The following is an 11,905-nucleotide window of genomic DNA, read 5'->3' as shown; positions in this document are numbered from 1 at the left end:
CACATTCATTTCTAGACCTTTTATAGCAGTATTGGTCCAATTTAGCTGTTCACTAGCCTTCTGAATTCTACCATCAATTCCTAAGGCATTATCATCTTTTTGGACCAGAGGGATGGCTTTGGCTGCATTTGTCTTTTCTCCTAAGATAATTCCTTTGTATGGAGGAAAGGTAGTAGGAGTTTCTACAGTGGATCCATCAATTGCAGTCCATCCATGCTTATCTGTATTACTGCTAGAAGTAGCACCAGTTAAAATATTTATAGAAGCAACTTTATCTTTCCATGAATAGAAAGATATCTCGGTGGCTAATTTTCTTTTCTGTGCTGGGGTATATCCTTGGTCAAATTCATCTGCATGAGGATTTGTATACCAATCCCAATTCCTCAATTGAGAATAGAATGTATGCTTGCGTCACTATATCAAATATGATGGAATCACAAATCCGTTGCTTCGTCCAGTGAGAATAGATTGTTTGCTTGCGTCACTATATCAAATATGACGGAATGACAAATCCGTTGCTTCGTCCATGTTTGCTGGGCCTCCAGCAGGTGGCCATTCTGAACTCTCAAACGCATCTCATAATTTGTTTCACAGTTACACAGCATATAAAATAGTCACCTAGTGCTGCCAATGTCTCCATTCATTTAAAAGTGGATATACATAGATTGTACGTCACAAAATGCAGCACGCCACAATAATTGATAGACCTGTGTAAAGAAGAAATAAATCATGGCATGCTGTACTGGACATCATCTCTCTCACGCCTTCACACCTGAAGTTCCCGAACAGTTTCTGGGCCCTAAGGGTTGTTATCAGTTATCATACTTTCGTCCAGTGGTAGATTGGTGAGAGATTCGCACTTGTCTCTTCATATTTCTTTTTAAGGCTAGTCTTTCCATTTCAGTCGGATTTTGTTTATGAAAAGCTTTGTCATTATTCAAATCATACTGTATGACATCATTCTTTCGCAATTTATTTTTGGGCTGAAATTCCTTGTATTATTTGTATGACATCATGCTTTCGCAATTTTTTTGGCTGAAATTCCTTGTATTATTGGTTTCCCCCAAAAACTATATGATGAATGGATAGATTAGTTTTGAGCGGTGAAGGTATGATGAAGTTTCAAATAATAGAGTAAATTATAAATAAATATTAAAATTAGAATTAAAATTGTTTCACAAAGTTGACCATTTTCATGATTGTCATTGTATCATAACATTCTAGCCGTTTATGCTTTCTCTTTTAATTATTTTTCGCGATATTTCAATGGTCGGAAACATTCACAAAAAATATTTAGAAAGGACACCCACATTTACAACCATTATTTTACTCTGAGTACTGTTAAAAAACATTTTAATGACACGTTCAACTTTTATTATAAACATACCGAGATATGTGTGGTGATATAGTGTCCCATTCAAATAAATATACCCTGAAAAGCCTCATTTAGCTCCTAAGAGTATAATTGAGTCATCAATTCATGCTTAAAGCTTTACCATTGATCATTTAAAACTTTACAATTCATCATTTCTAGATAAGACCTTGTAATAATATCCATATCTCACTTAAAAGTTAAAAATGGAAATTTTATTTATAGAATATGTAAACTGATATAATGTCTTGTTCTGGCCCATTAAATAGGGTTGCCTCAGGTTGTCGACAACATCTCCGAGGAGGAAGATGAGGGTGGAGAACGACGGAAGCAGTAGGGTTCGAACCTAGGCAACCTAGGCCGATGGCCTAGGATGTTACAGTCCGGGCTTCGGTAGGTTGGCAGAGACTTGACGGTACGGGACGAGGCAGATGGTGGATCCCCCGTGGCATAGGACGCATAAGCCAGATTAGGAAGAACCGTGTTAGGGCATAAGCAGCAGTTTTACATCGGAACGGAGTTGCCCTTCATCAAATCGGGGTTTAGTATTTGTTTTTTTTGACATTTCAGTTCTGGAAAGCCGGCGGTCGACGTTCCCAAGCGGTCTCAACAGTAGCAGGTAACGGGCCGCTAGCGGTGTCAGTTATTGTTTTTTTACTGTTTTTACCATGGTGAAACCTAGAGAGGCAGTTGACCTAGACCCTGCACTGGAAGACATCCTGTCGATGTGGGGAAAGGAGGTAAATGCCCAAAACATTGTCAAGTTTTTCGGGTCAGATGGCAGCCATGCACCCGCTGATCTCTCTGTGGAAGGCTCGTGGAACATCAAAGGGTCAAAAGCCCTGTTAGAGAAAAACTTGGAGTTGTCTGGGCTACGCATCAAAGGAGGTAAGGATATATTAGCTTCAGGCTTCCCAGAGAAGGATTTCTAGCTGTTTCCAATCGGCTCTCATGTCAGTAAGAACAGATCTCCCTCAAGTGCGGTCAGTCTATCTGCGGGGCTCGAGGATATTATAAATTCCAATACAAATCAGGGAGTATGGAGGTCAGTCGGTGGTGGAATAAAGCTAGAAAGTGTACTGTCGGAAGGGAGCGGTCAACCGGCTGTTATTAGGCGTATTTCTACAACAGAGACTCGAAAACCCAGCCTGGGTGGAGGAGGGATTCCTACTGCGACCGACGAGGCTTTGAAGACTGGGAAGGAGGGACAAACCCTAGGCACTGGCCGGGAGGCAGTGGTCTCAGGGCTCGGCTCGGGTAGTGAGGAAGGTTTCGAAGGCGGACTCCAGGCTTTTCTTTCCGAAATAGCCGAAAAAACTCTAGCAGAAAAGCAGGCTGGTCATCAGGAGGCCCTGGACAAGTCAGTCCCAAAATCTTTAGATAGGGAGGAAGAACCCGGACTAGAGAGGGCTGGGGGAAAACGGAAGAAGGAGAAACCATTAAAGAAGAAGAAGATTGAAGGTAAACTGGTTCTAGGTATGGACGTTCAGGTCGAGGATGCTCTGGAAGTGGCGGAATGTACGTTAGTGGGTAGAGCTAGAGGGAAGGCTTTATCGGGAAAATCTTTGAACCAGTGGGCGGAGAATCAATGGAAGGAGACCCCGGTTAATTCTTTCAGAATCGCAGCGCTTGTGAAGGGCTGGTTCATGGTCAGGTTTGAAAATAAGGAAGCTGCGGACTGGGTCACAGGGAGGAATTGGGCTTTTGGGAATCGTCCAGTTTTGTTCAAGAGGTGGTCGCCTTTATTTGATGCAAATAGGGAGAAGGTAGATGAGTTTCCGGTTTGGGTCAGGGCACCCGGTCTACCTCCTTTCCTGTGGGTGGAATCTGTATTAAGATCCATTGGGAATCTTTTGGGCACATTTCTGGAAGCTGACATGTCTTTCCTTCACACCCACGAAAGAGCCATGGCCAGGATACTAGTTCGATTAAATCCAAAAGAGGGGCTAGCGGAATCCATAAATCTGCAGTACAGAGATTATGTTTTTGAACAACCGTTGGATTATGAGCACCTCCCCTTTAGATGTCACAGGTGCCACGAATATGGGCATTTGGCAAGGGACTGCCCCCTTGGTAATCGCAGAAGGAGATCGCAGAAAAAAGGTGAACAGCGGGAGAAGAAATTGAGGAAAGATAAGGAAATCTCGACTGAGGATCATCCTGAGGACATCACTATGGAGGAGAACCATACCGAGAAGGAAGCTATTGACAGTCAGGCCAAAAAGTCTGCGCCAGAAGGTAAAGAGACCCATGGTAGTTCGGAGGAGAAAGCCAAGGAGATTACAAATGAAGTTGCTGACATCGTCGCGGAAGATCCAAACGGTATGCATCGAGACTTAAATAACACCTCTCCTTTTTCAGAATCTAAAGGTGACTGTTTAAAAGATGGATCTCCTCTTAAAAAATGTAGCATTGATGATCCGTTAAAAATTGAAAACCTTATTGTTGTTATTCCATCCATCGACCTGAATTGTGAAGATGTTCCCCTGAATAGCCTAGAACCTGTCCTTTCCTCTCCAGTGTGCCATTACAATCTGAGATCTCTTGACAAAAAACTTGGCAAAATGCTAGAAACCCCTGACCCGATTGGTGGGTTAGGCCCATCTTCGTCACAGGTCTCCAAAAGGAAGACCAGAGGTAGAAAATCAAACCTGTCAAAAGCACAGGTTAAAGCGAAGTTTGATGTTGCTGACGGAAAACAAATGTCCATCCCTGGGGCGCTTAGAGCAGTAAACCCCCTTGACCAGGTTGTAAAATGATCCTACTATCTTGGAACTGTAGGGGTTTAGCTAGTAAACCCAAAAAACTGGCCTTAAAGGAGTTAGTTTCGCGTTACAATCTGGATATCTTATTTCTTCAAGAGACCCTTGGCAGGAGTTTTGAGGTGGAATCTGCTCTTAGGATCTCTCTTCCAGGATGGGTTTTCCATGCTATAGATGCTGAGGGGCATTCGGGGGGTTTGGCTATTGGTGTCCGGGAAGGTAGGTTGCAGATAAATAGTCTTTGGGGAATGGCACATGTCCTCGGCATGGAGGTCTTTTCACCTGAGATTGGATATCCCTTTCTGATTATAAATATCTATGGGCCATGTCAGGGAAAGGAATTTTTCTGGAATAACCTATTGTCCAAATCCCTTTTGAAAGACAGAAGTTTGATTTTAGGAGGAGATCTAAATTTTTCAATAGGGATTGCGGAAGCTTGGGGTCCCTCAGCCAGGGAAGACCCACTTTCGGATTTGTTTTCAAATGCCCTCCTCTCCCACAAATTGATAGATGTAAATCTAATCAAAGCAAAGCCTACCTGGAGGAACAGAAGAGCAGGGGAGGAGAGAGTGGCAAAGCAGTTGGACCGTTTTCTCATAAGTGAAGATCTGGCAGCCAGTATCCCTATGTTCAGGAAATGGGTTGGTGAAGGGGGGAACTCTGATCACTTTCCCATTCTAATGGAAGTTCAAAAATCTCCCCTTAAACCAGCAGCCCCTTTCAAATTTAATGCCTCCTGGCTGCAGGAGGAATCTTTCAATATTCTATTCAGGGATACCTGGAGGCATCCAGACAGATCTTCGTCGGAGAATAAAGGGGCCCTGTTTATGGAAAATTTAAAAAGACTCAAAAAAGCTACTATGGAATGGGCAAAAGATAGGAAGAAAAAACAGAATGAGGAGCTCTCCAAAATTGATGCTGAACTTCGGGACCTGGAGGAACCTGAGGCAGAAGGGTATGCAACTCAGGAGTCAAAAGATAAGATTCTGATGCTTGAAAAGCGAAGAGGCAAGATATTATTGGACAGAGAAGAGGAATGGAGGCTTAAAAGTAGGGCGATCTGGTTAAAAGCTGGGGATGAAAATACAAAATTTTTCCATAACTATGCAAAAGGCCGGAAAAATGTAAACACAATTTGGAAACTAAAGGATCAGGAAGGAAGAGAAGCTTCCTCTTTTGAGGATCTATCAAAAATGGGAAAGAACCACTTCCAGAATCTGTTTACAGAACAAGAAAGGATCACCTTAGTAGAAGTAATCAGAATAGCTCAATGTTTTCCCCGTTTTGTAGAAGAGGAAGAAGCAGAAGAATTATCTGGAGAAGTGACAAAGGAGGAAGTGGAAAACATTGTAAAATCAATGGCAAAAGATAAAAGCCCGGGCCCGGACGGGTGGACTATCGAGCTCTTCCTCCATTTTTTTGATTCAATTGGAGAAGAACTAACTGAGGTAGTGGAAGAATCGAGGAAAAAAGGTGAGATATACCCCCCTTTTAATGCTACTTTTATAGCTCTCATCCCAAAAAAGGAGGACCCGGACTCGTTTGAAGATTTCAGGCCAATTTCCCTGTGCAACTGTGTTTATAAAATCATCGCAAAACTTATAGCTGTTCGCCTGAAACCGGTCTTGTCAAAAGGCATATCAAGTGAACAATTTGGATTTTTAGATGGTCGACAAATACATGAAGCCATAGGGGTGGCTCAGGAGACAATCCACAGCATTAGACAATCAAACAAGAAAGGGGCTGTGATTAAAATAGATCTATCCAAAGCATATGACAGGATCAGCTGGACATATCTCAGGATGTTGCTGACTCATCTGTGTTTTAATCTGGAATTTATAAACTGGATGATGGGATGTGTAACCAGTGTAAGTTTTGCAGTCTTAATTAATGGGGCCTCGTCTCAATTTTTCAAAGGGAAAAGGGGTCTGAGACAGGGATGCCCTCTATCCCCATTGCTCTTCCTCCTAGTGGCAGAGGGTTTAAGCAGGTTGATCTTGGAAGCCAAAAGAACAGGTTTGGTTAAAGGTTTGGAAGTTGCTGTAAATTTGTTCATAACTCATCTCCTTTTTGTAGATGATATTTTATTATTTACAAATGGGAGCTTGAATGAAATAAAAGAACTAAAAAATATTCTTGATCTGTTCATGAAAGCCACAGGGATGCAAATAAACCTCAGGAAGTCTCAGCTAATAATGGAAGGTTTCAGTAGAATCGAAAGTACCCAGATCTCATCTATTCTGCCCTTTGAGGTCTTCAACATGGAGAATCCGTTCAAGTATCTGGGTTTCTGGCTAAAGCCAAATTCATACAAAAAGCAGGACTGGAACTGGCTGGTGGCCAAAATTGAAGCAAAAATCTCTCACTGGAGCTTCAAGTGGTTATCCAGAGCTGGTAGACTGACCCTGGTAAAATCAGTGCTGCAAGCCATGCCAGTTTTTTGGGCAGCCTTGACTTGGATTCCAAAAGGGATCCTCCATAAGATAAAAAAGATCTGCAGTAGGTTTCTTTGGTCAGGGTCAAAGGAGGACTCTGTTCTTCCCTGGGTTGCATGGGAAAAGATTGCAAAGCCAAAAGACTGGGGAGGCTGGGGAATCAAAAATCTCTATGACTTCAGTATCTCACAGGCAGCTAAATCCAGATGGAGAATCATTAATTCTGAGAACCTGTGGACAAGAGTAGTGAGGCGAAAGTATATAGATCCTGTTCCTCTGGAAGACTGGATCCAAAATCAAAATAAGAAAGGAAGGAATGTTTTAGTGATCTGGAAGGCTACTACTGAGGCATTTAAAGTCATTGAACAAGGATTGGCCTGGCAGGTAGGGAACGGAGAAAATTTGAGGATAGGCAGGGACCCTTGGGTGGGCTGCAATGAACATTTCGCTCTGTCCCCGGGACTTATCAGACATCTGGAATCAAAAGGCATCTTTTATTTAAATCAGATTGAAAAAATAGGGCAGTCTACTATATGGGGGCAAGCTTGGAAATCTGGAGAAGAATTAGAGATTAGACCCTTATGGTGGAATGAGTGGCAGGCTTTCATTCAGGAGCTATCAAGATCAAATGTAAGAATAAGAGATAGACCTGACCAGTTGGTCTGGGCCCATGCAGACTCAGGATCATATTCCCCGAAGGCCGGCTACAGTTTCTTAATGTCAAAAAAAGGATGGGAGGTACCAGAATGGTGGGCAAAATGTCTGTGGAAATTAAAATGTCCAAAAAAAGCTAGATTGTTTTTTTGGTGTGTGCTAAAAAAGAAAATCCCAACCTGGGATGTTCTCCAATCTAGATATAAACAGGGGCCTGGAAGATGTCCATTATGTACAGATGACTCGAAGACCATCAATCATCTCTTTTTGGGATGCCCTTTCGTCAAAAAGGTGTGGGAGGAGGTTCAAAAATTATTAAAGAAGTAGTTAAGCTGGGAAGGGAAAAACATAGCGGTTGCTTGGGAGCATTGGTGGAGACACAGATCAGAGGGGAATCTGAGGAATCTTCCACCCATCATTTGCTGGGGAGTCTGGATAGCAAGGAACAGAAGTATTTTTAATGACAGAACCCTTTTAGCAGAATCTATCGCTATTCAAAGCTCAGCCATCCTATCCAGCATTCCTGAACCAGAGGAGGCAAGGAAAAATTCTCAGAGCAGGGAGGAACAAATAAGAACAGGGATTCCGTGAGCCTACTTTGATGGGGCTTCTCAGAATAACACAGCTGGGGCAGGGATAATCATCCACTTAAATGAATCACACTCTTTAAAGGCCTCAGTGGGTATTGGTTCCGGAACGAATAATTTTGCTGAGCTAACAACATTAAAACTACTCCTATGCTGGCTTATCCACAGAAACATCTTCGCAATTCAGATCTTTGGGGATTCTTTGAATGTTGTGAAATGGGTTAATGGAAATAGTAGATGCCTAAATTATTTGTTGAGACCGCTTTTAGAAGAGATCTTGAACCTAAAACTCTCTTTTAATATGTTTTCAATTGAACATATCTACAGGGACCGAAATGAAGCCGCGGATAAACTTTCAAAAGATGGTCTGCAGCAAGCTATGGGCGCTTGGAAACTAACTGAACAAATCCATGAACAGATCCGTGTGTCGGATCTCTCTCCTTATGCTTAAATCTTCAATTATCAGCTGTTTTGTTTTTTTGTTATTTACTAAATGTATATAGATGTACGTGAACAATGATACAGCTTCTGTTTTTACTGAACATGTTAATTTTGCTTGCATACGCGTTTATCCAAGTGCGTTTGTTTCTTTTCGGTGGGTCGTTTTCCTTTAAGAGGAGATCCACGATTAAAATCTGTAACTGGTGATAACACGCTGCTGTTGAAAGCCTCATAAAAAAGACTGAGGTTTTGTATATGCCGTAAGGGTGATCAATATGTTTGGTCGCAGGGGAACAATATTTTTTGGTTTATATGGTTTAGTTCAGAGAAGCTTGTTTATTTCTCTGGGGCTGCTGTGGGTGCCGTCCCCATAGCAAACTGAATGCACATGCATCTGATTGTAACTTTTTATCTATCTTATATAAAAAGTTCGCTTTTTTCTCCGGAAAAAAAAAAATGGCCCATTAAATATGCAAAAGTATCTTTTAGGGTATTTAACTTAAGCTTATATTCCCCATTCATGAGAAAGACCTTAGTACACAATTGTGATGCTGATGGTGATGACTACCTTGTAACAATATTTATATTACATTTATTGGTAAAAAATTCATATCAATAAGCCTCTATGGTTATTTAGGATACCGTGCATGGTGCATAATTTGTAAATTCATCTTTTAGGCCCTAAGATATTCATTTTCATCCTTAGGCCATGTTTGTTTTCAAGGAGTTAATTGTACCCTACGACCAAATAGTCTTTTCCACATATTTGGCCACTCATTTCCGACAAACAACATCTATCCACGTGTCTTCCTTTAATGATTTAAACATACACACTTACAAAAATGGAAAGCGGTGTAGATATAGATGCATACCTTTCAATTGATGCCTAATCTTAGCTTGGCTTGGCTAGTTTTTCCTCGAGGAGTCCTTGTCCATTCCTCTAACACCTATCTCTTGTAAATACAAATCAAAAATACATTTGAACTTTATCTCCCTATCCAAATATTAGTCATATGCATCTGTATAAGTGAAAATATATACACTCATTCATATGCAATAACATAGAATGAAATGGCAGAAAACATAGGCATTATACTAAAAATAGTACTTACATCGGATGAAAGTCCTTTGAGCTCCTTAATAGGATACTCATCCTGTCACCTACACTCATAGTCAAGGTCCATTGTTGGAATGCTTGTTATAAGGTTGAATTCTCTACTCACTTTAGCAACCTCACACTACTTTCATTCTCCTTATCTATGTGCTTCAAGTGGATGTATATTTTATAGTAGATTTGAGAAGGTGGAGGGTATGAATCCATACATTTCTATCTTTATTTGAAATGGTATTTTTCTCTATATGGTCCTTTTCAACATTATTCCAACATTTTCAAACCTTATACACTTGCTCCAAAAACCATAAAAAGATCAATTTTCTTCACTTAAGGGATAGGAGCATTCAACACTTCTTGCAAGTTCACTAGGAGCATTACAATTTTGTTTTCCAGTGCACTAGGAGGATTGGTCAATTGATTTAGACTATTTTTAGGGTTTTTCATTAGGAAGATTTGGTATCTCAAGCTCACTTTGGAAGGCTTCTCAAGTCGTCTTAAGGAGTGTCAAACTGAGCTATAACAATCTCCACAAACTTGAGGCCATTTCTAGTAAAAACAAATCTCTTAATAGTAGATATATTAGATCCATGGATGATCCAGGTGGATATTGGTGGCCACCTACCAAGTCCACTTGGACCCCCACCATTGTTTCTTTTAGCTTTTCAGTTTCCTTAATTGTAGCACAATTTACTATTTTTAGCAGTTTTTCAAGTCTTGAACTTTCGGAGCTGTTTTGAGGCCCTAAACGATGTTTTTTGGGAAAACTGGGAGCAACATGGGTCCAAGGACCGCTTTTGGCCATACTTTCCACCATTACTAGACACATCCGACATTGCAGAACAACTCACACCCATAGAGTTTAATCCAGATTGCTTGGAACAAGCTGCAACTGATCGGATCACGGACACACAGATCAAGCACACTCGCCAATAGAATATACAACTGTATCGAGTTGCCAAAGCAGGCGAACTCCTTCACCAAGGTAAGTGGCTCACCAGGGACCAAGTTCAGTAGAAGTTTCCTCATCTCATGGAGGAACTCAACGTAATGGGGACCATTGCTTCCTAAGGGGGGAGGAATGATCCAGGTGGATTTTTGTGGCCACCTGCCAAGTCCACCTGGACCCCCACCATTGTTTCTTTCTGCGTTTCAGTTTCCTTAATTGTAGCACAATTTACTATTTTTAGCAGTTTTTCGAGTCCTGAACTTCCGGAGCCGTTTTGAGGCCCTAAACAACGTTTTTTGGGAAAATTGGGAGTAATATAGGTCCACGGACCGATGTTGGTCTTCCCAAAGTTGTAGTTCTCAGATATATCTTTTTAACGAGATATTATGCACATCAAATGGAGATCATATGCCAAAGTTACGACCCAGAGAAGTTGATGTACCAATTTATCGAAACGGGGCCCATAGTTTGGCATTTCATCTTTAGGGTTAGGTTTTTGGATGTTGAGGGTTTTCCATTGTTTCTCAACAATAAATAGGCCTTCGAGCCTCATTGTAACATAGTTTAGAGGCATGTAGCCACCACATGTCTTCTCAGAGATAAGCTACCATAGCCCTAGCTGGTTTATTTCCATTGTTGTTTGTAAGCATATTTCAGTATTTTATATTAATGAAATGGAGTATTATTTCCGTGGCATCTTTTTGTTTATGCCTATCTCTGTGATTTGTTGCATTCCTGTATCAATGGAGCATTGCTTCCATCGACAAGGTATGTTCATAGTGATTATAGACCATATAAATGATCTAATGTTAGAAAAAACAAACATATTTTTAATCAAAACATCATTTCTATTCTTAGACCTAACCATGTCCATAACACCCAATTATGATGCATAATACTTTGTATTGGTACCCATATTACACTTGTGGGCCACTTGATGTCTTTACAATTCCCACGTATTGGTTACTTCCCCCTTGCATGATCTATGACCCTTAAAGGATTGTTTCAAAATCAAAGATAATAAGGTTCATCCATAAGCCAAATCATGGACCCTCAAATCCATTAAAGGATTACAAAATCATCTAATAGAACCCTTCCCACTATCATTTATTAATTATTTTGTTTATATTCTTTTTGGGTAGATTTTTACCATGTTCATGGTTCGTGAACCTTAAAACAATACTTTCTTTTAGATCCTAAGAATTTGGTATTTATACTTGGACCATAAACAAAACCTTAAGGCCAACCAGTAGTGTGAAAAAGATTGTAATAATTCCCACATTATGCTCATGGGAAAAATATTCCCTATATAGCACCTAAATGTTATTTATGATCTTTCGTATGGTCCAAGATGCCAAAAAGCAATATTCGACGCTAAAAACCTTTACGAAGCCTTGTGATATTGTGTTTATGATTAGGATTGATCTCAGGCCATAAAATCCACGTATATAGTGTGAAATGTCATGGTGACAATTGTAGGAGAAATATTATTTTTAGAGGGCATTTGTGGTGGATTTGGAAAATGAGCATGGTCTTTGAGTTGTAAAATGTAGTTTTTATAGCCCAATGCATTATTTTTCATCGTTAATTTGTT

The 11,905-nt window shown here is 40.6% G+C and overlaps 1 protein-coding gene across 1 annotated transcript; it reads left to right on the top strand.

Moving 5' to 3' along the window:
• Positions 1-2,040: 2,040 nt before the first annotated feature.
• Positions 2,041-8,261, top strand: LOC149266957 (uncharacterized). The gene is made up of 4 exons (XM_089409747.1): positions 2,041-2,216; positions 2,331-4,049; positions 4,154-7,318; positions 8,138-8,261. The coding sequence occupies exons 1-4, from the start codon at positions 2,041-2,043 to the stop codon at positions 8,259-8,261; spliced, it is 5,184 nt and encodes a 1,727-aa protein (XP_089265873.1).
• Positions 8,262-11,905: the final 3,644 nt, after the last annotated feature.

This window comes from Pinus tabuliformis, chromosome 6 (assembly GCF_031772625.1).
Source record: "Pinus tabuliformis cultivar Carrire ecotype Pingquan chromosome 6, CPIR1, whole genome shotgun sequence".
NCBI classification, from domain to species: Eukaryota; Viridiplantae; Streptophyta; class Pinopsida; order Pinales; family Pinaceae; genus Pinus; species Pinus tabuliformis.
The sequence above is the reverse complement of the archived record's forward strand: the minus strand, read 5'-3'. Positions and strand labels throughout refer to the sequence as shown.